At 50.4% G+C, this 23076-nt stretch overlaps 1 protein-coding gene and 1 long non-coding RNA gene across 2 annotated transcripts in view; both read left to right on the forward strand.

The window, feature by feature from the left end:
- Nucleotides 1-4039: 4039 nt before the first annotated feature.
- The window catches only part of FNTB (farnesyltransferase, CAAX box, subunit beta), a 31454-nt gene continuing 12417 nt past the window's right edge, over nt 4040-23076 (forward strand). Inside the window, exons 1-4 of the mRNA XM_048855723.2 lie at nt 4040-4188; nt 11748-11812; nt 15079-15151; nt 16021-16112. Of these exons, the coding sequence (XP_048711680.2) occupies nt 4096-4188; nt 11748-11812; nt 15079-15151; nt 16021-16112 (323 nt within the window). The 5' untranslated portion in view covers nt 4040-4095. The remainder of the gene's footprint in view (nt 4189-11747; nt 11813-15078; nt 15152-16020; nt 16113-23076) is intronic.
- Nucleotides 16566-18639, forward strand: LOC142072459 (uncharacterized). Its single transcript, XR_012668808.1, has 2 exons — nt 16566-16686; nt 17338-18639. It is a non-coding gene; the product is annotated as an uncharacterized LOC142072459 (long non-coding RNA).

Genomic DNA, 23076 nt, shown 5'->3' on the forward strand with positions numbered 1-23076 from the left:
TTAACTTGCTGACAAGAATACTGTGGGAGACTGTGTCAAAAGCTTTGCTAAAGTCGAGGAATAACACGTCCACTGCTTTCCCTTCATCCACAGAACCAGTTATCTCATCATAGAAGGCAATTAGATTAGTCAGGCATGACTTTCCCTTGGTGAATCCATGCTGACTGTTCCTGATCACTTTCCTCTCATCTAAGTGCTTCAGAATTGATTCCTTGAGGACATGCTCCATGATTTTTCCGGGGACTGAGGTGAGGCTGATCGGCCTGTAGTTCCCAGGATCCTCCTTCTTCCCTTTTTTAAAGATTGGCACTACATTAGCCTTTTTCCAGTCTTCCGGGACTTCCCCTGATCACCATGAGTTTTCAAAGATAATGGCCAATGGCTCTGCAATCACATCCGCCAATTCCTTTAGCACTCTCGGATGCAACGCATCCGGCCCCCTGGACTTGTGCACGTCCAGTTTTTCTAAATAGTCCCAAACCACTTCTTCCTTCACAGAGGGCTGGCCACCTTCTCCCCATGCTGTGCTGCCCAGTGCAGTAGTCTGGAAGCTGACCTTGTTCGTGAAGACAGAGGCAAAAAAAGCATTGAGTACATTAGCTTTTTCCACATCCTCTGTCACTAGGTTGCCTCCCTCATTCAGTAAGGGGCCCACACTTTCCTTGGCTTTCTTCGTATTGCCAACGTACCTGAAGAAACCCTTCTTGTTACTCTTAACATCCCTCGCTAGCTGCAAGTCCAGGTGTGATTTAGCCTTCCTGATTTCATTCCTACATGCCCGAGCAATATTTATATACTCATCCCTGGTCATTTGTCCAATCTTCCACTTCTTGTAAGCCTCTTTTTTGTGTTTAAGATCAGCAAGGATTTCACTGTTAAGCCAAGCTGGTCGCCTGCCATATTTACTATTCTTTCTACACATCGGGATGGTTTGTCCCTGTAACCTCAATAAGGATTCTTTAAAATACAGCCAGCTCTCCCGGATTTCTTTCCCCCTCATGTTATTCTCCCAGGGGATCCTGCCCATCAGTTTCCGGAGGGAGTCAAAGTCTGCTTTTCTGAAGTCCAGGGTCCGTATTCTGCTGCTTTCCTTTCTTCCTTGTGTCAGGATCCGGAACTCAACCATCTCGTGGTCACTGCCTCCCAGATTCCCATCCACTTTTGCTTCCCCCACTAATTCTTCCCAGTTTGTGAGCAGCAGGTCAAGAAAAGCTCCGCCCCTAGTTGGTTCCTCCAGCACTTGCACCAGGAAATTGTCCCCTACAGTTACCAAAAACTTCCTGGACTGTCTGTGCACCACTGTATTGCTCTCCCAGCAGATATCAGGATAACTGAAGTCGCCCATGAGAACCAGGGCCTGCGATCTAGTAGCTTCTGCGAGTTGCCGGAAGAAAGCCTCATCTACCTCATCCCCCTGGTCCGGTGGTCTATAGCAGACTCCCACCGTGACATCACCCTTGTTGCTCATGCTTCTAAACTCAATCCAGAGACACTCAGGTTTTTCTGCAGTTTCGTACCGGAGCTCTGAGCAGTCATACTGCTCCCTTACATACAGTGCTACTCCCCCACCTTTTCTGCCCTGCCTGTCCTTCCTGAACAGTTTATACCCATCCATGACAGTACTCCAGTCATGCGAGTTATCCCACCAAGTCTCTGTTATTCCAATCACATCATAATTCCCTGACTTTGCCAGGACCTCCAGTTCTCCCTGCTTGTTTCCCAGGCTTTGTGCATTTGTATATAGGCACTTTCAGGTGACACTGTAAATAAGAAGAGGGCAGCATTATCTCCTGTAAATGTAAACACACTTGTTTGTCTTAGCGATTGGCTGAACAAGAAGTAGGACTGGGTTGACTTGTAGGCTCTTAAATTGTTTTGTTTTTGAGTGCAGTTATGTAACAAAAAAAATCTATATTTGTAAGTTTCACTTTCACAACAAAGAGATCGCACTACAGAACTTGTATGAGGTGAATTGAAAAATACTATTTCTTTTGTTTATAATTTTTGCAGTGCAAATATTTGTAATAAAAATAATATACGCTTTGATTTTAATTACAACACAGAATACAATATATATGAAAATGTAGAAAAGCATGCAAAATATTTACTAAATTACAATTGGTATTCTATTGTTTAACAGTGCAATTAAAACTGCGATTAATCATGATTAATTTTGTTAATTGTGATTAATTATTTTGAGTTAATTGCGTGAGTTAACTGTGATTAATCAACAGCCTTAATTTATAGTGAAAACAAAGGGAAGTTTATTTATTTCGTGTGTGCATAATCGTCTAGCCAAGCGATGGCATCGTCAGTGGCGGGATGCAGCTCGTCTGGGCCACCGCTGAACCGAGTCAGCAGGCATTCCTCGACAATGTGCGTCATCGGCTGCATGGTGTCACAGCTGCACAAAGGGCTGTCCCGAAGGCCCCAGCGACACTGGTTGGCTGCACAGAGATCTTGCCCGGTCCAGAACCTGTTCAACTGGCGTCGGGGTATGTCAAAACCAGGCGGGCAAGTTTATTACCAAGATTCAAGAGATGCTGGGTAAGGATCATGGAAACAAAGGACCATGGAAACAAAAGGTTACATATAAACCAAATCCCTAACATGCTTTCTAGGGACTAAGGTTTATCTGCCTTCAGCAGCATCTTCAGCCAAGGCTGGTTGAGATCCCGTTTACTTCCTTGCCTTCTAGTTGTATCCCCGAAGTTCATTGTCTGACCTTCGAGACAGTATAACCCCTAGTGGGGAGGGATAGCTCAGTGGTTTGAGCCTTGGCCTGCTAAACCCAGGGTTGTGAGTTCAGTCCTTGAGGGGGCTATTTAGGGATCTGGGGAAAAAACTGGGGATTGGTCCTGCTTTGAGCAGGGGGTTGGACTAGATGACCTCCTAAGGTCCCTTCCAACCCTGATATTCTAGGGCTTGTTCCTCCTCTGGGCTCTTCCCTGTTGACTTCACATCTCTCTGTTGACTTCGTATGCGAGTGTGCCTATAGTGTTAGCTCACGGATGTAGTCTACATCCTGAGGGAGAGAGAGGTCAATACATAGGTCAATACACAGGAAACCTCCTGCTGTGATACACACCTAAGAACGTATTTGCAGAATACACACAGAACACCTTACCAGCTGTACATGCATTTCACAAAGGTAACAGTCACCAGTGGGACCCAGGCTTTCATTTAAGACCTCCCATGACACTCTTTGGTGACCTAGAATGTACACATCAGAGTCACGACATTCCTGTAACCCCCTTGCCATTGGCATTGAGGGGTATTCGAGGAACAAGGGGCACACGGGGGGCATGCTACGGACCCAGGGGAGACAGCTGCACCAGGGGCATGTGGCCGAAACACTGGGGCATCCAGGAGGGGCAGGCATGGCAGCAACACATGTGTGAGTGGGCACAGTACAGGTATGCAGGAGACATGCTAAGGGCACCTGGGGCACAGGGCACGCTAGGAGCACATGTGAAGGGTGACACATGTAGGGGTAGAGGCACATGTGAGAAGGGGACATGCTAGGGGCATGCAGGGGACATGCTAGGGGCACATGTGGGAAGGGGACACGCTAGGGGCACACGTGGGAGTGGGGCATGCTGGCAATATGCCAGGAGCATACAGTGGACATGCTAAGGGCACACGTGGGAAGGGGACGCATTGGGGCACACCGCGAGGAAGGGGGATATGCGAGGCACATGCAGAAGACTTGCCAGGGGGGAACACCCGGGAAGGGGACTTGCTAGCGGCACGCGGAGGAGACGGTAGGGGCTCACGTGGGAAGGGGACACGCTGGGTGGGGCTGCACACGGAGCACACGCCAGGGGCACGGGCAGCAGGTGCCCACGCGCGCCAGGAGCCGACTGGCGGGGGCAGGCAGCGCTGCAGTCCCGGCCAGGGCCGGTAGGGGGAGCCCCGGCGGCGCCGCGCAGGCCGCCAGCGGGGCGGGGCCCCACCTGGGCGCTGCCCTCGGCCGCCTGCACCGGCGTCCGGCGGCCGCGCGGGGGAGCCGCCGAGTGGAACGAGCCCGGCCCGAGCCTTTCTGTCCCCGCCGAGCCGCCGTCGGGCTCCCCGCCTCTCCCTTCGCCGCGGAGCATGGCGGCCGCCTCCAGGCCCCCGCCGGGCCCCGAGTCCGGCCGGGAGCGTCTGCGGGACGACGGGGTGCGGACCCTCACCTCGGCCGAGCAGGTGGGGCCGGGGCTACGGGTCCCGGCGTGCCCCGCGCGGGCCGGGCCGGGGCCGGGTTTAGGTTAACGGAGATCAGTGCCCTGCTACTGCAGGGATGGGGGAGTTTATAACAAGGAGCCAGTCCGGCCTCGCTGCTGCCCTGCTGGGTGATCTTGGGCAAATCCCTTCCTTTCCCCGTGCCTCAGTTTCCCCCCCCCCCCCGCGGCTTGTGGGCGCTCTCACCCCTGCAGCGGGGGCGCGCCCAGCATCGTGCCGCCGGGCCGGGCCGGGAGCAGACACACGCGTTGGTGGCGGTGGTTTAAGGGGCCCCGGGAACGGGCTGCCCTGGGGAGCGGCGGGAGCCCCCCTGCGCAGGCCTGAGAGCCGGAAAGGGCCCCCTGGCTGCCAGGCTCTGCTGGCCAAAGCGAGGGGAGCGAAGAGAGCAAAGGCTGTGAGTGGCGGGGAGGAAGGAGGCTCTTAAAACAGGCAGATGAAGAGTCCCAGCTGGTGCTAGAGACCGAGGTGATAGACGAAGTCCCGGCGAAGTTCTGATTTCAGTGTCCCTATCTCCCCGCCCAGGGACCGTTTCAGCAGGCAGCTATAAGCGTGGGCTGGAGTGTTGGGTCAGAGTGGAGGAAAGTTCCCAAAAAGATGCATCCGTTTTAGGGTTTTGTACTGGTGCCCGTCACCACAGTGTCTGGGCCCCTCCCACATTCATTAGATTGGCATTGCAAGGTCCCTAGTGGACTTTGAGTCTTCCACACGTCTCCCTTCTCCGGCCATGGGACGCTCTCCTTGGGTAGGTTTGTTGTACTAACAGGCATTCTGTTTCTGGCGGAAGAGCTGTATTAAAGGAGATCTGGTGGGCAGGACCACCTGCTGAAGAGCTGATTGGCAGCCAGCCCCAGGGCCACCAGAACAGCAGCCCTGGCCAGTCCCATGGGTGCTGAGCACCCGGTATTTTTTCTCCAGGGGTGCTTGAGCCGCTGAGCACCTACAGGGTCGGCACCTATGCCTCAGCATCTGAAATGGCTTCCCGGATGGGGGGACATCGGTGCTGATCCAGATTTAATAGATTCCAAGGCCAGAAGGAGCCACTCTAACACAGGCCAGAGAACTTCCCCCAATAATTCCTAGAGCAGAGCTTTGAGAAAAACATCCAGTCTTGATTTAAAAATGATGAGTGATGGAGAATCCACCACAAGCTTAGTAAATTGTACCAGTGATTCATTATTCTCATGGTTAAACGTTTACACCTTATTTCCAGTCTGGATATGGCTAGCTTCAACTTCCAGCCATTGGATCGTGCTATGCCTTTGAATTTCTGGAGTTCATCCCCCAGGGCAGGACCAGCAGGCATGAAATGCTTCTGGATCCTGGATTCTTATCTGTGAGAGACCTGCTGCTGGTGTTCGCTATGGCCGGCAGTTCACTTAATGCTACAACCCCTTTCCACAGTATCATTTTTCTGACTAGGTATTAAGGGGTTATTTGTTTTTTTTCCTGGCGGCCAGACTGCATATAATGGAAGTGTCCATATTGGTGTCTAGGCACTTATTCCTGGGCCCAGATCTCAGTGGGGTGTTCCCGTGAATACCCTGCTCATGCTGAGGCTCTTCACTGAGTTTGTAGTCAGGCACTGGCCCTCCCTGTGGTTTGTGACCACACACCATACGTGCAAGCCTCATGTCACCACTAGTGTGGTCTAACGCTGCTCGGGGCATGCCTACAAAATGTTGAATTTAAATATGGGCAGCTGCCAGTGCCTTGTTTAAACCAGTGGCTCTCAAACTTTCCAGACTTCTGTACCCCTTTCAGGAGTCTGATTTGTCTTGGTATCCCCAAGTTTCACCTCTCTTAAAAACTACTTGCTTACAAAATCAGACAAAAAAACACAAAAGTGTCACAGCCATGCTGTGAAATTGAAAAATTGCTGAAAAATTGCTGACTTTCTTATTTTTACCATATAATTATAAAAAAAGCAATTGGAATATAAATATTGTACTTACGTTTCCGTGTAGAGTATATAGAGCAGTATGAACAAGTTGTTGTCTGTATGAAATGTTACTTTGCACTGACTTGGCTAGTGCTTTTTATGTAGTTGTAAAACTAGGCTACTATCTAGACGAGTTCATATACCCCCTGGAAGACCTCTGCGTACCCCCGGGGTACACGTACACCTGGTTAAGAAGCACTGGTTTTCACCGTCACTCCTGCTGGTGCTACCCCTAGTGGAGGATGTTGCAGATCCAGGGTCGTAGACTCAGATTGCCCCTTCTGGCTCAGTTGTGCAGCATGCTGCTGTCCAGCCGCAAAGTGGCTGCGTTTTAGGGGTGTTCTGTGCGTGTGTATAGCATCTAAAGAGCTTTGGGATCCTTTAGAATGATCTAAACACAAGGCGGCAAATACAAATAGTACCAGGGACAGGAGTTCTATGTTCAGCGTCAGTAGAGGCTGGATTTCTGATGGTGGAGAGGGACACTGGAGCCATTTACTAAAGCAAGGTTTTGGGTAGGTGAGGCTTTCCGCAGCTCTAGCATAGAGAACTCACTGGCTCCCCAGGACACGCTGCCTTAATGTTAGAGGGAAGGAGCTCCAGTTCTGGAAGAGTTCCCGAGTCCTGCACAACTGAAGCTGTGCTCTGTTGTCTGTGTTGCTGGGGAGTCGAGACCCTAGTCGTGGACCGGGACCCCCCCTGTGCTAGGTGCTGTATGGAGAGAACGCTGATGGTCCCTGCCCCAAAGACTTTGTGGTCTAAGTGTAACATGAGCGACAACAGGTGGATACGACATATAAGCGGTGCAGCTCCCGGGATGGGGAAGAGCAAAGCTCTGGGGCTGGTGCAGCCCTGGTGAACATATTGACCAGACGTTTACCAGAGTAAATCGGGGTTTCACCACATAGTGTTTTCTGGAGAGTCTCCAATATCGTAGAGCAGGCAAATGCTGCCCACAATATATTTGTGTTCCTGGGTTGGGGTAGATGAGTGCAAATTCCTCCTACGCTAGGCAAAGCCAGCGCTCTTAGGAGGGGAGAGCTCGTGATCGTTTTCTCACTATTTGTGAAGCACGCACGTGGCTCAAGAATGCGCCTGTCATGACCCTTTTCTTAGAGCTTTGTGGTGTCTGAGTCAGTCGATTCATGTTTCTTTCCCCTCTTTTGTTAGGAAGGGTTTACCGAACACCTCAGCTGAAAGTGATGCTTTATGAGACGTGTCCTGCATTCGCATTTTCCTAGAAACAGAGGATTCTTTAGTTGTTTTAATTAGAGAGCGTTGGCTAATTTTCTGTCCTCCCCACGGTGAGCCTGTCTTCCTTTCTTTGAGGTGTGCGGAGCGGAAAGGGAGGGCCCTCAGGATCAGCGGGATGGAGAAAGGGCGTGGAAGATACTTAGGAGGAAAAAAAAATCTCTTGGCATCTTGCTTGTGATTGTTACTTATTAGGGATATGAGGGTAGCACCTAGGAGCACCAGCTGTGGCCCAGGACCCATAGTGCTAGGCGCTGTGCAAACACAGAATGAGAAGACAGTTCCTGCCTCAAAGAGCTTACTGTCTGTTTCTGTTTTGTCTGGGTTGTCTAGTTAGCATGGAAGCTCTTTGGAGCAGGGATTGTGACTTTCTTTGTGTCTGTCCAGCCCCTACTGCAGAAAGACCCTGATCCCGATTGGGGCCTGTGAGTGCCCCCATAAGAGAAACACTAAATAATCTTAGTGCTGATGAAGGTGTCAGCCTGACAACCCTGAAGACTTGTAGCCCTCTGTTCTCACCATGGCTTTGTACACGCAGATCCGCCTCCCTCCTGCCCTGAAATGATTCCCTGCAGCGGTGAGGGGGGAGTTTGGTGTTTCTGGCTCACACAATGCTTGGCCTCTCTGACTTGCATCTCCAGGGAGCAGCATCACTAGCTGTGTTTATAGTTTCCCAGCTCTTCCAACAGAATAAAAACCCCTTTTGTCTCGGGTATAACTAGAAAAAACAGGATTGTTTCCAGATCCAGAGAATACCCACGCCACATCCAGGTCGTTACATTATGAAAAGATATTGCCATCGGCTTTGCCGAGCACACAGTTAGTGTGCTTCAAAAAACAGACCTAGGGGTTATTCTACCAAATCGTGTTAATGTTTAAATTTAGATCTCTCTGCTCTTCCTCACCCGGGAGTTCTGGGCTGGATGCAGGGATCAGCAGGTGAGATTCTGCAGCCCGTGTCATTCAGGAGGTCAGCCTAGATCAGTAGTTCTCAACCAGTTTATCATTCTCGGCCGCGTATGCACAAATTTGTTACCTGGGTCACAGGTTGAGAACCACAGCGCGCCCCCCACAGACCCCTATGCCCAGAACCTCCCGCCCAGAGACCCCTCCACAAAATGGGGCAAGGAGTGGAGCCCTGGGCAGGGGGGCCCAGCGGCAGGGACCCTGGACCCTGCTGTGTGGGGCCGGGTGGTAGGGTAGCCAGACGGCAGCCCAGATACTGACCCCGGACCCTCCATGGGGCCAGCTGGACGGCAGCCCCGGACCCCTCCATGCGGGTCCAGCAGGTGATTCCCACCACACCACATGCTGCCTGGCTGGGAAGCCCAGACCCCTTGGTGCTGGGCGGCCAGGCAGCCAGTGATCCGGACCTGCGCGGCCCATGGCCTTTAGCACACAGCTGGGCTGCAGCTATGTGCTAATTGGGCTGCGAGTTGAGAACCGCTGGGATGAATACAATAAGGCCAGAAGCACCAGAATCTGTACACCATCATAAAGTAAAAATGTCTCAATCTCTCATATTCCCAACCAAAAAAATCACAGACGGAGTTAAAATTGAGTATATATTATTAACTGAAGAGTAAGAAACATCTCAGAGATGTTGTGATTATCTCCCAAAACGAGCATTAGAAACTCAGAAAATTTAGAATTAATTTAAAAGAAATCCAGGGTCTAACACAATCCAGTGGCTGGAAGTTGAAGCGAGAGAAATTCAGACTAGAAATAAGCTGTAGTGAGGGTAATTAACCATTGGAACGACTTGTGTATGGTTGTGGTGGATTGATTGGATGTTTTTGTAGTAACTGTATAAAAGGTATACATTTAAAGAAACACTTTCTCAAACAAATTCAGTTATATTACCCATCGCTGACATGAGCTAAACACACTACGTTTTAAGTATCACAGCAATCCGCGGATTAATTCAGGGAAGTCCTATGGCCTGCATTCTCCAGGAGGTCAGACTGGATGGTCACGGTGGTCCCTTCTGACCTTAGAACCTGTGAGGCGTTAAGGTCTGGAGACATATAGATACGGCACCCAGACAGCCTTAACTCGGCTTTATAGGGGTGTCATGTAATAACAATCCAATTATAGTGTCATACTTTTTGCTATCGGAGGTCCCGGAGTAAAGTGAACTGGTTTTTAAAGGCAGTTTTTTTCCTCATGGCCAGTTAAACTGAAGCCTGGCTGAGGAGCAGTTTTCTTTTCAAGCTTCCTGATAAGCTGCTTCTCTGTTGGAGATGCATGAATTCACCTTGGACAAACAAAAATCATGTCGGGTTGATTGATGGCTTACAGGTACATTTTGATTCCTTGAAAAGGAGCCTCCGATAAGGCAAAGCTAATATATACTTAGCTGAATAAACCCTGTCGGATCAGGAGGGGTTCTGACACGATAGAGGAAAAGCCTTTTGAGAGTTATTGGCGTCCATTGATTCCTTTAGGGAGTGGTGAAATTTGCAAAACACGGCACCGTTGCTGCCAGATCCAGCTTTGTACGTTTGCAACCTGATGAATTCCAGAACCAGCGACTGTGGTTACGCAGCCAACTGCTGTCCCTACCCCTCACGTGAGAAGTGGCAAGGGCAACTGAAGGCACCATGTGGCGCTGTTGGGCCATGGTTCCATTGGCTGCTTGTAGAGGTGATATTTGGGTGGCTCTTAGCTCTCTGAAACCAGAGACATCTCTGCCCTCGTACCTCAGAAACAGAGCATCTATCAGCTCTTGGCCAATTGGAAAAGACCGACAAGAGTGACTGCCCAGAAAACCAAGTAGCAGAGATGTTCTAGTAAAGACCCTGGCGGTTGTACTGCGTCTTCGGAGTGGCCCAGTGGCCAGGGCCCTGCTCCAGCATGCTGCTAGGCACATGCCTGCCTCTGCTCACGTGAGCAGCCCTATTGACCTCAGTTAGACTGACTGGGTCAAGTTAGGTGTGTGCTTAAGAATTGGTCGGACTGGGGCCTATACGTTCATTACTGTTGCGGAAAGGGATTTTGGAGTGGCCAGCCGCCTAGACAAGAGAGATTGGGAATTCATGGTATACACAAGACTGATGCTTTTAAGGCACTCCTAGCCCCTTCCTGTAATCGTTCTTTAAGATCTGTCTTTGGAGCATAGAGTCATAGCAACACAGGCCTGGAAGGGACCTCGAGAGATCATCTAGTCCAGCCCTGTGCTGAGGCAGGAGCAAGTCAACCTGGCCCATCCCTTGCAGGTGTTTGTCCCACCTGCTCTTAAAAACCTTCCTCAGGGTGAGTTTGTAATTCACAGCCGGGTGTTACTTCTGAGCCTCTCCCGTAAAAGATCTGGTGACTTGTGGCGCTTTCTTGTTGACTGGAGAAGGTTGACTTGCTGCTGTCCCTTGGTGGTTGGTAGTCAAGTGTGATCTGTAAATTGACTTGTCTGCCTTGTCACGCCTCAGCGTGCTGTCCTGGCGGAGGGCGGTGCCCAGGTGTTAACAGGGAGAACGTCCCCCTGTGTTGTTTTCTCTCTCCAATGATAACACATCTACGGTTCCTTCCATTGTCTGCGCACGGGTTTTGTACCGATTGTAACTGTCGGTTAGGGGGATCGTTGTTTTTACCAGTATAGGCATACTGCTCCAACGCCTGATGGGGACAGTTACACTGGGGCTAATTCATTCCCCTACCAGTACGGGAACAGCTGTACTAGTATAAGGACCTTGATACTGACAAAACTGCATCCACACTAGGGAGAGATTATGCCGCATTCACTAGCCCGGGACGAGCTTGTGGCGGACAAGGCCTAAGCACTCTGCTAGACCTCCTGGAGCGTGCCCAAAGCCCATTTCACGCACAGGGAAAGTGAGGCAGAGTGGGTGAGTGATGTCCCACAGCCCCACAGGGGGTTGGAGACAGGATGAGAACAGAAGAGTTCCTGACTCGCTGTCCTGGGGTCAGACCACCACATGGACTGGAAACACATGTTGATATTGATCCCGGCTTTCCTCGCCCTGTTCTGTTGGTGAGAGTGAACTCGCTCAGACATGAGAAGCAGCTGGGGAGGCCCATCCAGCCACGCTACAGGCCTCTTTGCTGGCCAGGGGATCAGAACGCCAGAAGCTGTGTGTGGTTCTGGCACAGTGTGGTCTTTTCTCATGTTGTCGTCCTGTAACTCTGCCCTGGAGTCTGCTGTCTGGTCCTAACTGAGCTGGTCTTAACTGAGCTGCTCCTGCATGGCTGGATGGGCTGTAGTCACAAATGCTGCTTGCTAGGTAAACTTGGTGAGGTTGCTTTTCAAAACTAAAGATCTCTTTTTCTTCCCCTCGCCCCTTCCTTTCTGCTGCTTCATGACCGTCACTCCCTGCAGACCAGAGTGGAAGACTTGGTGCAAGAGGTCTTCAGCGCTTACAAGACGAACCACCACGCCTCACAGTAAGTTACTGTAGCAGACCCAATAGAAACCAGGGGAGGAGTGTTTGACCTGGGATTTTTGGGTGAACTTTGCAGTGTGGTGCATTTGGAAGTCGTGTCCGCTGGCCAGGTTTTAACCTAGGCCAAAGCACAGCCTCAAACGTGCTACTCTCTGTCTTGGTGGTGATTGTCAGTCGTGTTAAGTGGACACCCTCTTTTTGCCCATCAAGAGAGAGCCCAGGAGTCAGACATCCCTGTCTCTGCTTTTCCATCTCACGTTGGTTTGCTCACGTGTTCTGGCTGGCTGAGTCGGAGATGTGGCCCCTAGGAGCTTCCAGTGCAGCCTGATGCTGCATTTAGTATTGATCCAGAAACTACAGGTCCCATCATGCATTGCTCCACCTTGACCCAAGCTGCCTGGCTGCATGTTGGGAGGCAAGAGGATTAGCCGAACACATTTGCCACCTCCTGGGCTAAGCTGTAAGGGTAACTCGCTGGATCTTCAAACCCAACAGCTCTGCTGCTCTGCCCACCTGGTGCGCCCATCCCATAACCTCCCTGCGCAGAACCAGCTTCCATTTGCACGCACAGCGCTGAGTAACACCCCCGTGCAGATGCTGGAAGGGTGGGAACAGTGGGGGATGGGCATAACACCTGCAGCATCGCACCATCCTGTTTCCTGGGTGAACCAGGCTGCCTTTTCCAGGTTGAATTCTGTATGCCCTTAGTCTCTGCTGATTGGCTCTCTGCCCCATCCTCCTCCCACCCCTTCTTCCTCTCAGCGCTTCTCCCTTCTCTTCCTCACTCCCTACTCCTGTTTTTTTCTCCCTCTTCCCCTTCCTCATATTTACTCCTCCATATCCACTGCCCCCCAATTTAAAACCAAGATCAAATCAAATCCAGCAGCAAAGTATGGAACTAATGGAGTAGCACCAGTCATCATGCATGTGCGAACTAATCTCTTCCCCCATCCAAAGCCTCCTCTGGCTAAAATCCAGCTCCTGCTGCACCTGATCTCAGGTGACCTTTGTTTCCTCTCATGGGAGGCCTCTGAGGAATCGCTGTTACTTATGGCAATTGTTGCTCCTACCGTGCACATGCGGGCACTTGACTGAATGCCTGAAATCAGCTGGCCACCATGTTACGAATGATATTTTCACTCCGATAATTCCCACGGGCTGATAGTTCCCAGCTGAGAGCAGGGCCCTGGTGTGCTGGGGGCTGTACAAACGCAGAGCAGCCCCTGCTCCAGAGAATTCACACTCTAAATAAGAACTGTTCCTGACCTCTGAGGGAAAGGTCCAGGTTAGGATTATGTTCCCTACTAGGAGCCAGATTTACAAAGCAGCTTGGGAGTTTAAAGGATAGGTACCTAAGCTAATACCTAAAAATGCCCAAGCAGGTTAGACGGCTAACTCCCATTGACAGCCAATGGCCTTAGGCACCTCGACCCTTTGGTGGGCCACTCGGCACGGGTCTGCATCTTTAGGTACCTCAATCCCTGTGTCATTCTGGCCCTTGGTGGCCCAAAGGGAATGAGTACCTCATGCTTCTGTGTTTTAGCTCTGTGGGAACATGCAAATAATGTGGTTCAGTTAACAACCAGTTCCAAGCCCTAGCATGTATTTGACTTAAAACCAGTGAGAGCAGAGACGGGTGAGAAGTGGTGGATTAAAACCACAAACGACCTGACAGAGAGACGGGGGCCAGACTCGACAAGATGTAGAGCAAGAAATTCCAGTCTGTGTAGAAGGGGCAGCTCTGTTGCGAATCAGTTGTTCTCCTGTTCTCTTCCTGCGGGGAGGTCAAATTTCCCAAATCTATTCTAGCAGAGAGGATCACAGCTGGTACTTTGCGACTCACTGGGACTGCCTCGATTGGCTGCACGCGGTAATGCTGGCTGCCTTTTGCAGTGAGATCCCTGCCCCGCCTAGCTGGTGAAAGCTTTTGTGGAGGAATGTAAGAGAGCGTCTAGGCAAGAAAATGGGTTTTTAACTGACATCGGAGGCAGTGGTAATGCAAAGAGCCAAGTGAGCATTACGCTTGGCTTCTGGAGGGGGGTCGAGAGCTGCACGGGCTCCTGGGAGAACAGAAGGTTGTTAGTACTCTGATAAATATGGTAGTCCAAACCTTGTGCTTGCTCTCCTAAGCGCTGCTCAGCAGATGGCAGTTATGCCTTACGATAAACTCAGGACCGACAGCTGCAAGGGTGGGGTAGAAAACAGTCCCAGAAGGGTAAAAGGCCCCCCTCCCTATTAATTGAGGAGGGGTGACTACAGGTCAATCAGGTTCAGCTGAGAAGGGGTTACCAGAGATCAATTAGGATCAGCTGAGAGGGAGTTACCTGAGGGCAATTAGGATCAGCTGATTCCAACTATGGGCTGCCTGAGACCTTTTTAAACCCTCCCCTGTTGGTGAGAAGGTGGGGGAAGGCAAGCTGCCAGTAGGCGAGCCTCACCAAGAGGGGAGGCTGCATCCCCTCCCATAGGGGAGGGAAACCGACCTAAAAGACTGGCTGAGAGAAGGAGCGGACTGCCCCTGTGCAGCCAAGAGGGACTGTTTTACCCCAAGCCCATCTCACCAAGGCTAAAAATAGCTGAGGGCTGGTGAGACCGAGAAGGTGCCTTGCCTCAGCCTTCACAGGGCTTTAACAGCAAAGAGCATTTGTGCCCACAATAACAGTATGCACCTGTAAACTCTATATAGGGGGCTAATCATTCCACAGGCCATTCTTCTTGCCCTTAAAATCCTGCCTGTGAGATCCTTTCTCTCTTTGCCCTGACTAACTGGTTGATGTGCTGCTGGAGAAGTGCTTCGGGGAAATCTGTAACTATCTGCAGTTTGTGGTAGCTGCAGAATTTCTTTTCCTGAATCCTCTAGGCTAAGGATGCCTGAACAGTGTCCGGCTGAGGGCTGCATTAGCAGCTTGCATGGTGCTAGAAAGTCGCACTTAATTTGCATCAAACCTTTCTTACCTTGATCTTGGCTATGGAGGAACTACAGAAGCATGCATTGCAGCCTAGCAGGTCTGAAGAAGGTGGAGTGCCGCATGCTGCAATTTGTCATGTTGCGTGGTAAAGACACAGGCACTTGCAGTCTGCTCTGTTTCATGGAAGTTCTGCTGTCTCTTGGTGTGTATGTCGTGCTTGTTGTGTGGTATCCGAGTGGCCTAGAGGATACCATGTTAGGTCATCCCCGCTCTCAGGGGCTGGGATGTAAAAGACGAATACACTAGTAAACGCTGGGTGAAGCTTCCGAGCGCTGCTCTTCTTCTGTTTGCCTTTCAGATTTGTTCTGCAGCGCGAGAAGCATTTCCACTACTTGAAGAGAGGCCTGAGACAACTGACGGATGCCTATGAAGTAAGCACGCAGTGGCAAAGTCACAGCTGCCTTCTGCAGCCGTCCCGTCAGCCACCCCAGTCCCAGAGCTGGCAGCAGCAGTCACCAGGGATCCTATCCAGCTTGTTTCTCAGCTTGTAAAACTTCCCACTTCTTCCCCCTGCCTTCCTCGGCCTGTCAGTCTGCCAGTACAGAGCATGCTGCAGGGGACTCGCAGTTACTGTTTTGTCCAGGGGCACTTTTGCAGGCCATGTTGTAGCTACTGGAGCTCTGGTGCTCATTCCATTGCAGTCCTTGCATTTAAAGGCCCAGTACCATTGATTGGTTATCACTGGGGTGTTTTATGCTTATCTTTGATGCATTTTCCAGTCGGAGCGAAACCCAGTTTTCTAGGTGACTGGTTTAATTTCAGTTAGGCATCCTCCTTTGCTTCTCTGCTGATGCTGTGTGCCATTAAATGGCTGAAACAGCATGCCCCAGAGGTGGCTGCATTTCAGCAGTGAGTGAAGTGATCTCTGTGCTGTGTATATGGTCTGTAAAGCACTCTGGGATCCTTCAGGATGAAAGCCTTTATTATTGTTATAGAGTTATTTGCTTTCTAGATTCTTTGTGGAGCGTCTCTATAATTTTCATGGCTTTGCAGGTGTTATGAGTTCCATGCCCTCCTAGTCCTCTGATCTACCTTGACATGCATTGTGACTTTTCTACTTCTCTTCCTTAGAATAATTTCAGTTGCTTGCTAATTCACCCCAGAGCCGTACAAGTGAATCAGCTTCATTGTGCTTGTCCTCAGCGTAGCCCTGTCTCCATCTCCCTGCTGCCGCGTAACAAACGTATTGTCGGCAGTGCCAGTCCAGGATCTGACTGCTGTCGTCTTTCCCCTTCTGTAGTGTCTGGACGCCAGCCGCCCCTGGCTGTGCTATTGGATCCTGCACAGTTTGGAGCTGTTAGACGAGCCCATCCCAGAGTCTGTGGCTTCGGAGTAAGTCCTGTTCGGTGTGTGGTCGGTACTCTGTAACGATGCCTATTGCAGCAGGAGGTTTGCAGTCCGTAAGACAGGATATTTGAACATAAACTCCTGGAGATCTCTTCTTGGTCTCCATGATATTTACAAGTACTGTACTCTGGTCTAGTGGGCAAAACGGGAATCCTTCCTTCTCCTCAGGCTGGCTTTTAAACCATTGTAAAACCTTCTGCTTAGCACCAGCCAGGGAATCTCACCAACTGGGTCCTGCACCAAGCCCAGCGACTTATCGCCTACATGGTATCAGTTAGAAAGACATGGGGTCTTGATTGAGAGGCTCCAGGTAATGGAGAACCTGCCTAGGTGAGCTGTGTGGGGAGTGGGCGGCCCCTACCCTCGCTCTCTGACCTCACACAGGTCCGTGAGCTGCCCCACTGGAAATCGGATGCAGCAACTGGCTCCGACTTAAGAGGAAACGAAACCAAGTTGCTCTGGCACTTCAGGATGAATTCATCCCTGGGGTTACTCCACCGCCTGCGCTGGACTCGCACCTGGGAGGAACGTGGCCCATTCTGTTTCATCCCAATACTACGTAAGGTGCCCCCGTTACCTCCTGTTACCGTTCGCCAAACAGGGGATTGAACAGTGCCGCTTTTTTGTGCCGGGGTAGGAGAGAACTGTAGCACTCATAGGTGTGGATCTGGCCCTGGTGTCACTGGCCTGTCAGCTGCAGCCAGCATGGTTTATAAACCAATCACCCTCTTTAGCTCTCTTGGTATTTCTCTCTCTGAGGGTTACCTCCCGCTCCTTCGCGGAGCTGCTAGGCAGAGAACACTGACTCCCCCATTCGGCTCCGTGTCAGCCCAAGACTTCTAGCCAAGCTAAAGCACGTCTCTTGTGATCTGCTACTGATTCGTTGCGTGACAATGTTCAAGTCCCGTAGGGCCTGATTTTCCAGTAAGCCAAGATGGGAGGCCTCTCTGGACCCGTAAGCTTGCCTTGTCCGCGCAGGCCAGGGCTTCACGCACACCAATGGGGCTGCATGCCATGGGAGTGCTCCAGTTCCCAATGCGGCTGTGCAGTTGTCATCTGCATGTGAGCATGTGGACCTGGGGCCTTCACCTGCTGACAATCAGGGCGGTAACGTCTCTGTACCTGCGGTTGTGTCTGCCATAGAAATCATTGTTCTGACCCACAGAGAGGGCTGTTTTGTGGCTTAATTCATGAGTGTTAATTTGGGCAGGATGGTTCCAGGTTTCCAGTGTCACAGCCAGTGTCCCAGGACTGTCAGAAGGTATGGGAACCCGGTGGCCCTGGCCCCTCCAGAGGAAGAGCAGGCAAGTGTGTGGCAAATGGAGGAAAGACACCCCAGTGTTCCTGGAGACTGTGCCAGCCATGAGGACGGCACACAAACCTCCTAAGCAGGTGGAGAAGGTGATGTACAGTGCCCAAGAACTGGAAAAAGAAGGGACCTCCCCAGTCCAAATGGTTACGGAAGGGCTATGTCTGATTGCAGTGGTGCTGACGGGGGTTAAGCAGGGAGAGGGTGCAGAGCTCCCAGCGTCTCACGGTGCCAATGCTGGAATGAGCCCCACACCCTACAGGGGGATGGCACGGCTCAGCTCTGGATTCAGCAGCCGCAGAAGGCTCTGCTCTGTTTGGTCATTTGGATCAAGTTTGAACCAGGGGGATACAGAGCACGAGAATGGGGAATCCCAGGGAAAGAGAGAGAGAAAAAAGACAGATCATGGATGAAACCGAGGGGAAGGAGAAGGCCAAGCAGAGGGCCAGAGGGAGATGAAAGAGGAAACGGGCATGCTGGACTGAAAGGAGGAGCACTGTAAATTACTAGAGAGGCAGCTGGATATGGGGCAGAATCTACTCTGTGCTCCAGTTAGGGTTTATAGTTGGGTCTCCCTGGGCTTTCCAGTCTCTAAGTGTGTTTGAGCAGAGAGGGGAGCTGTGCAGCCAGGCACTGAGAGGGTTAACGCTGGGCTTGCTGCACCCAGAATTGCTGAGTCTGACTCCCTGTTGTAACCCTGGGGTGCCCCCTGCACCATCCCGCAGCAACAGCTGCAGTGATTGGAGGCCTTTCCGAGCCCTCCACACCCTTGCATGTGACCTAACACCACTCCTTAATCAGGTGCCGCTCACAGAAGCGGGACGGGTTCTGCGTCTCCATCCTCCTCAGTGGGCGTTCAGACAGGCTGCCGGGTCGCTCTGCCCCTTGTCGATTGCATCTCTGCCTCGGCCTTTGAGAACATCTCATGTGCGGCTTCTCGTCAGTAACATCAGCCTGGCCCGAGCAAGGTTCAGACCAAGATGTGGGAGATGATAGGTGCTTGCTTCATGCAGATAAACTACAAATTCCCCTGCTGCTTTGACAGCCAGCTCTGTCTGAGACACTGGAGTGAGGAGAGCTGTACAGACAGCTAGCTCGCTAGCACCTGCTGTTCGAAGTGGTTTACCCCTGCCCAGCTGCGCTGATGCAGTCCTGGTTTTCCTGTTGGGTGTCTCTAGAAACTAAATAAATCTGCTAGCTGCAGCCATGGCGTATCTGTTTAACCGCCATTTCAGTTCCCACCCCTACTCTCTGCTGGACCCCTCTGTCCCACAGGTAGTGGCTTGCTGTCCTGACAAGCTTCCAGGTGTGTTGTGCAGGTGCATTGTCCAGGCCCGGCTCTGGCTCAGCGTCACCCGTCCCGCACCTGGGAGCGACGCTGGAGAGCAATCCCTGGAGGTGCTTTTGTCTGGGTGCTTGGCCAGCTCTCCCCCTTCCCGCCCCTGCACGGATAACGCTGCTTCTGCAGCACAAAAGCACTTTGTGCCATTCATCCTGCTCCAACAATAACCCCCATTGTTGCCTTCCTGCACGGCAGGGGGCATCTTGTGACAGTTGTCGATGGTGGTGATAAGGACTCGAGCCAGTCACCTCCTCCGGGACGCCACCCCCTTCTCTTGTGGGCAGGGAGCTGTGCAAAGGAAGGTGCTGGCTGAGATGCAGCACGGGGAGGTTGGTCACAGATTCAGTGAGGCCGCATGCACTGGTGGGGAGGGAATGCTGCCGGTCCGGCAACGCTGCCGTGCATCTTGGAGACTGAGACGGGAGCACACGGGCGGGAGGGGAGCTGCTCTGGTGCTTCTGGGCTGAGCTACTTGGCAGTGCCTGGGCTGAGCTACAGGCAGGCGCTGCTGATTAAGAGGAGCTGTGTGGAAAGGGAAGGCAGTGTTGTGTAGGGGGTAGGGGACTCAGGAGACCTGGGTTCTGTTCCCAGATCTGCCACTGGCCTGCTAGGTGACCTTGGGCAAATAACTTCCCTTCCTGTGCCTCAGGTTCCCCACCTGTAAAGTGGGGACAAGGATACTGACTCACGTTGGAAAGCGCTTTGAGACGAACTGATGAAAAGCCCTAGGGGTTATTAATAATAATTAGCACTGTTGATTAATTGCAGCTAACTCACACGATTAACTTTACACACATTGCTGGCAAATGCATCAAGCACTCAAATTGAAAAATAAATGAGAGAAAAGTGCTTTCCCCCTCTGATCTCTCTCACTGCTTCTGATCTTCCTTATTACAGGGTAGAAAAAAGGCTTCAGGCAGAAGAGTGATCCACCCCTTTAAACTAACAAATGTTTTCTCCTGTCCAAAGCAAAGAAGAAAGGCCCTGAGGTGATAAGAACTGCAATGGGATATTATTATTACTAGGGCTGTCAAGCGATTAAAAACATTAATCGCCGTTCTAATCACACTGTTAAACAGTAGAATACAAATTGACATTTATTAACTATATTTTGGATGTTTTTTACATTTTTAAATGTATTGATTTCAATTACAACACAGAATACAAAATGTACGGTGCTCACTTTATATTCTTATTTTTTATTACAAATATTTGCACAGTAAAAATGATAAACAAAATAGTATTTTTCAATTCACCTCATACAAGTACTGTAGTGCGATCTCTTTATCGTGAAAGTGCAATTTACAAATATAGATTTTTTTTTTGTTACATAACTGCACTCAAAAACAAAACTGCAAAACTTTAGAGTCTAGAGTCCACTCAGTCCTACTTCTTGTTTAGCCAATTGCGAAGAGAAATAAGTTTAACATTTACAGGAGATAAAGCTGTCTGCTTCTTATTTACAATGACACCGGAAAGTGAGAACAGGCATTCGCATGGCACTTTTGTAGCCGGCATTGCAAGGTATTTATGTGCCAGATTTGCTAAACATTTGTATGCCCCTTCATGCTTCAGCCACCATTCCAGAGGACATGCTTCCATGCTGATGACGCTTGTTTAAAAAAAAAAAAAAGCCTTAATTACTTAGGCCTTATCTATAGTACTGATCTACTTAGGCCTTATTTACAGCACTGAAACTTTCTCACTCAGGGGTGTGCTGTAAAGTGGCAGTGTAGACAGTGCACCAGCACTGGGAGCTACTTCCCTCATGGGGGTGGTTTTTTTACAGCGCTGGGAGAGCTCTTTACAGTGCTTTCACATTGGTAGTGAAGACATACCCTTAGTGACTGAACTCCTTGGGGGAGAACTGGATGTTCCCTGCTCTGTTTTACCCACATTCTGCCATATATTTCATGTTCTAGAAATCTCGGATGATGACACACCATATGTTGTTCATTTTAAGAACGCTTTCACTTCAGATCTGACAAAACGCAAAGAAGGTACCAATGTGAGATTTCTAAAGATAGCTACAGCACTTGAACCAAGGTTTTTTAAGAATCTGAAGTGCCTTCCAAAATCTGAGCGGGACGAGGTGTGGAGCATCCTTTCAGAACTCTTAAAAGAGCAACACTCTGATGTGGAAACTACAGAACCCAAACCACCAAAAAAGAAAATCAACCTTCTGCTGGTGGCATCTGACTCAGATAATGAAAATGAACATGTCAGTCTGCTTTGCTTTGGATCGTTATCAAGCAGAACCCATTATCCTTATGGATCCATGTCCTCTGGAATAGTGGTTGAAGCATGAAGGGACAGATGAGTCTTTAGCACATCTGACATGTCGTAAATACCTTGCGACACCGGCTGCAACAGTGCCAGGTGAACGCCTGTTCTCGCTTTCAGGTGACATTGTAAACAAGAAGCGGTTAGCATTATCTCCTGCCAATGTAAACAAACTTGTTTGCCTTAGTGATTGGCTGAAGTAGGACTCATTGGACTTGTAGCCTTTAAAGTTTTACATTGTTTTATTTTTGAATGCAGATTTCTTGTACGTAATTCTACATTTGTAAGTTGCACTTTCATGATAAAGAGATCCCACTACTGTACTTAGGTGAATTGAAAAATACTATTGCAAATATTTGTAATAAATAAATATAAAGTGAGCACTGTACGCTTTGTATTCTGTGTTGTAATTGAAATCAATATATTTGACAATGTAGAAAACATCCAAAAATATTTAAATAAATGGTATTCTATTGTTTAACAGAGCGATTAATCACAGTTAATTTTTTTAATTGCGTGATTAATCACGATACATTTTTTTTTAATTGCTTGACAGCCCTAGTAATAATAATATCCCATTGCAGTTCTTATCACCTCAGGGCCTTTCTTCTTTGCTTTGGACAGGAGAAAACATTTGGTAGTTTAAAGGGGATGATCATCCTTCTGACTGAAGGCTTTTTCCTGCCATGTAACAAGGACCCTGAACGTTACCAGCAGCGAGAGAAGGGATCAGAGGGGAAAAGCACTTTTCTCACATTTATTTTTCAAATTGAGCGCTTGATGTATTTGCCAGCAGTGTGTGTACAGATGTGCTGTTTCTCCCCACCTCCACCCCCCCCGCCATCACCCGTTATGGGGCACAGATGTTTGTAAAGATCTGAACCCTCCTGATGCTGTGAGAGCACTCCAGGCAGGTGGAGCGCGTATTGAAATCACCTAGGTGTCAGGCGGACCATGTCCCTTTTAACTGCAGAGACTCTGTGGACAGGGAGCTAGAAGGGACTTGGCCCCCCCGTGACCCGTTGCCAGGTGTGTCCCAGCTGCTTTGCTTGGTTGTTATTGAGCTGCCAGATACTCTTGATGTTGTGAGTCAGTGGTTAGTATCTAGTTTAGCACTCGCTTGATCCCTGCCCCTTTTAACAGCATGCTGGGATTGCTCTGGTGATCGCTCTTCTCAGACCCTAGCACCCCTCCCCGTTCACCCCAGCTGGCCCTTGGGGCTCTTTGGGATCTACAGGTGTCTGGGTTGGGGGAGAACACCAGCGAGCGCTGTTGCTCTGCTCCCACCCACATTGATCCTGCTCTTGGGATGGGGGATAGCACCTACCGTGGTGTTGGAATCTCAGCTCTCATCTTCGCTGGCAGGAAGCTGCGTCCTTAGCTCGGCCGGGCTAATACGGCTGAACTGCACCAGGTGAAGTCCTGGCGCGGATGAGGCACTGTGGAGATTTCACACGTGTTAGCAGGTCAGGGTAAAGGCCAGGGGGAGCCCAGGGTTCCCCCCCTGCCCTGCTGAATCACGGGAAGACTCCAGACTGGGCTTGTCTGCACTAGGATTTCCCAGGAGCTGAGAACACACCACCTTTCCTCGGGAAGATGCAGGTGTGAGAGAGAACAGCTCAGAAACCCGGATTGGAATTCCCTTCATGCTGTGATAACAATGAGAACCCCACAGTCGTCTATCGCACTTTCTAGCCACAGATCTCCATGTGCTTCACAAAGAAGGCCAATATCACTATCCACATTTTACAAACGGGGAAACTGAGGCACAAGGCAGGAAGTGACTTGTCCAAGGTCACCCAGCAGGCCAATGGCAGAGCTGGGAACAGAACCCAGTTCTCCTGAGTCCCAGTCCAGTGCTCTCTTCCCTGGAAAAGCTGTTGTGTGAGTTGTAGGGGCGGGGACGTGGAAAGAGGAAGTTTTATTGTTTCATCTAATCAGACTGTCCCCTTCAATATACGTCGGACTGGATTAATTTTTACCCCCTCTAAAATCTGCCTGGGCGTGCACATTTA

Source organism: Caretta caretta, chromosome 6 (assembly GCF_965140235.1).
Source record: "Caretta caretta isolate rCarCar2 chromosome 6, rCarCar1.hap1, whole genome shotgun sequence".
In the NCBI taxonomy this organism is placed as follows: Eukaryota; Metazoa; Chordata; order Testudines; family Cheloniidae; genus Caretta; species Caretta caretta.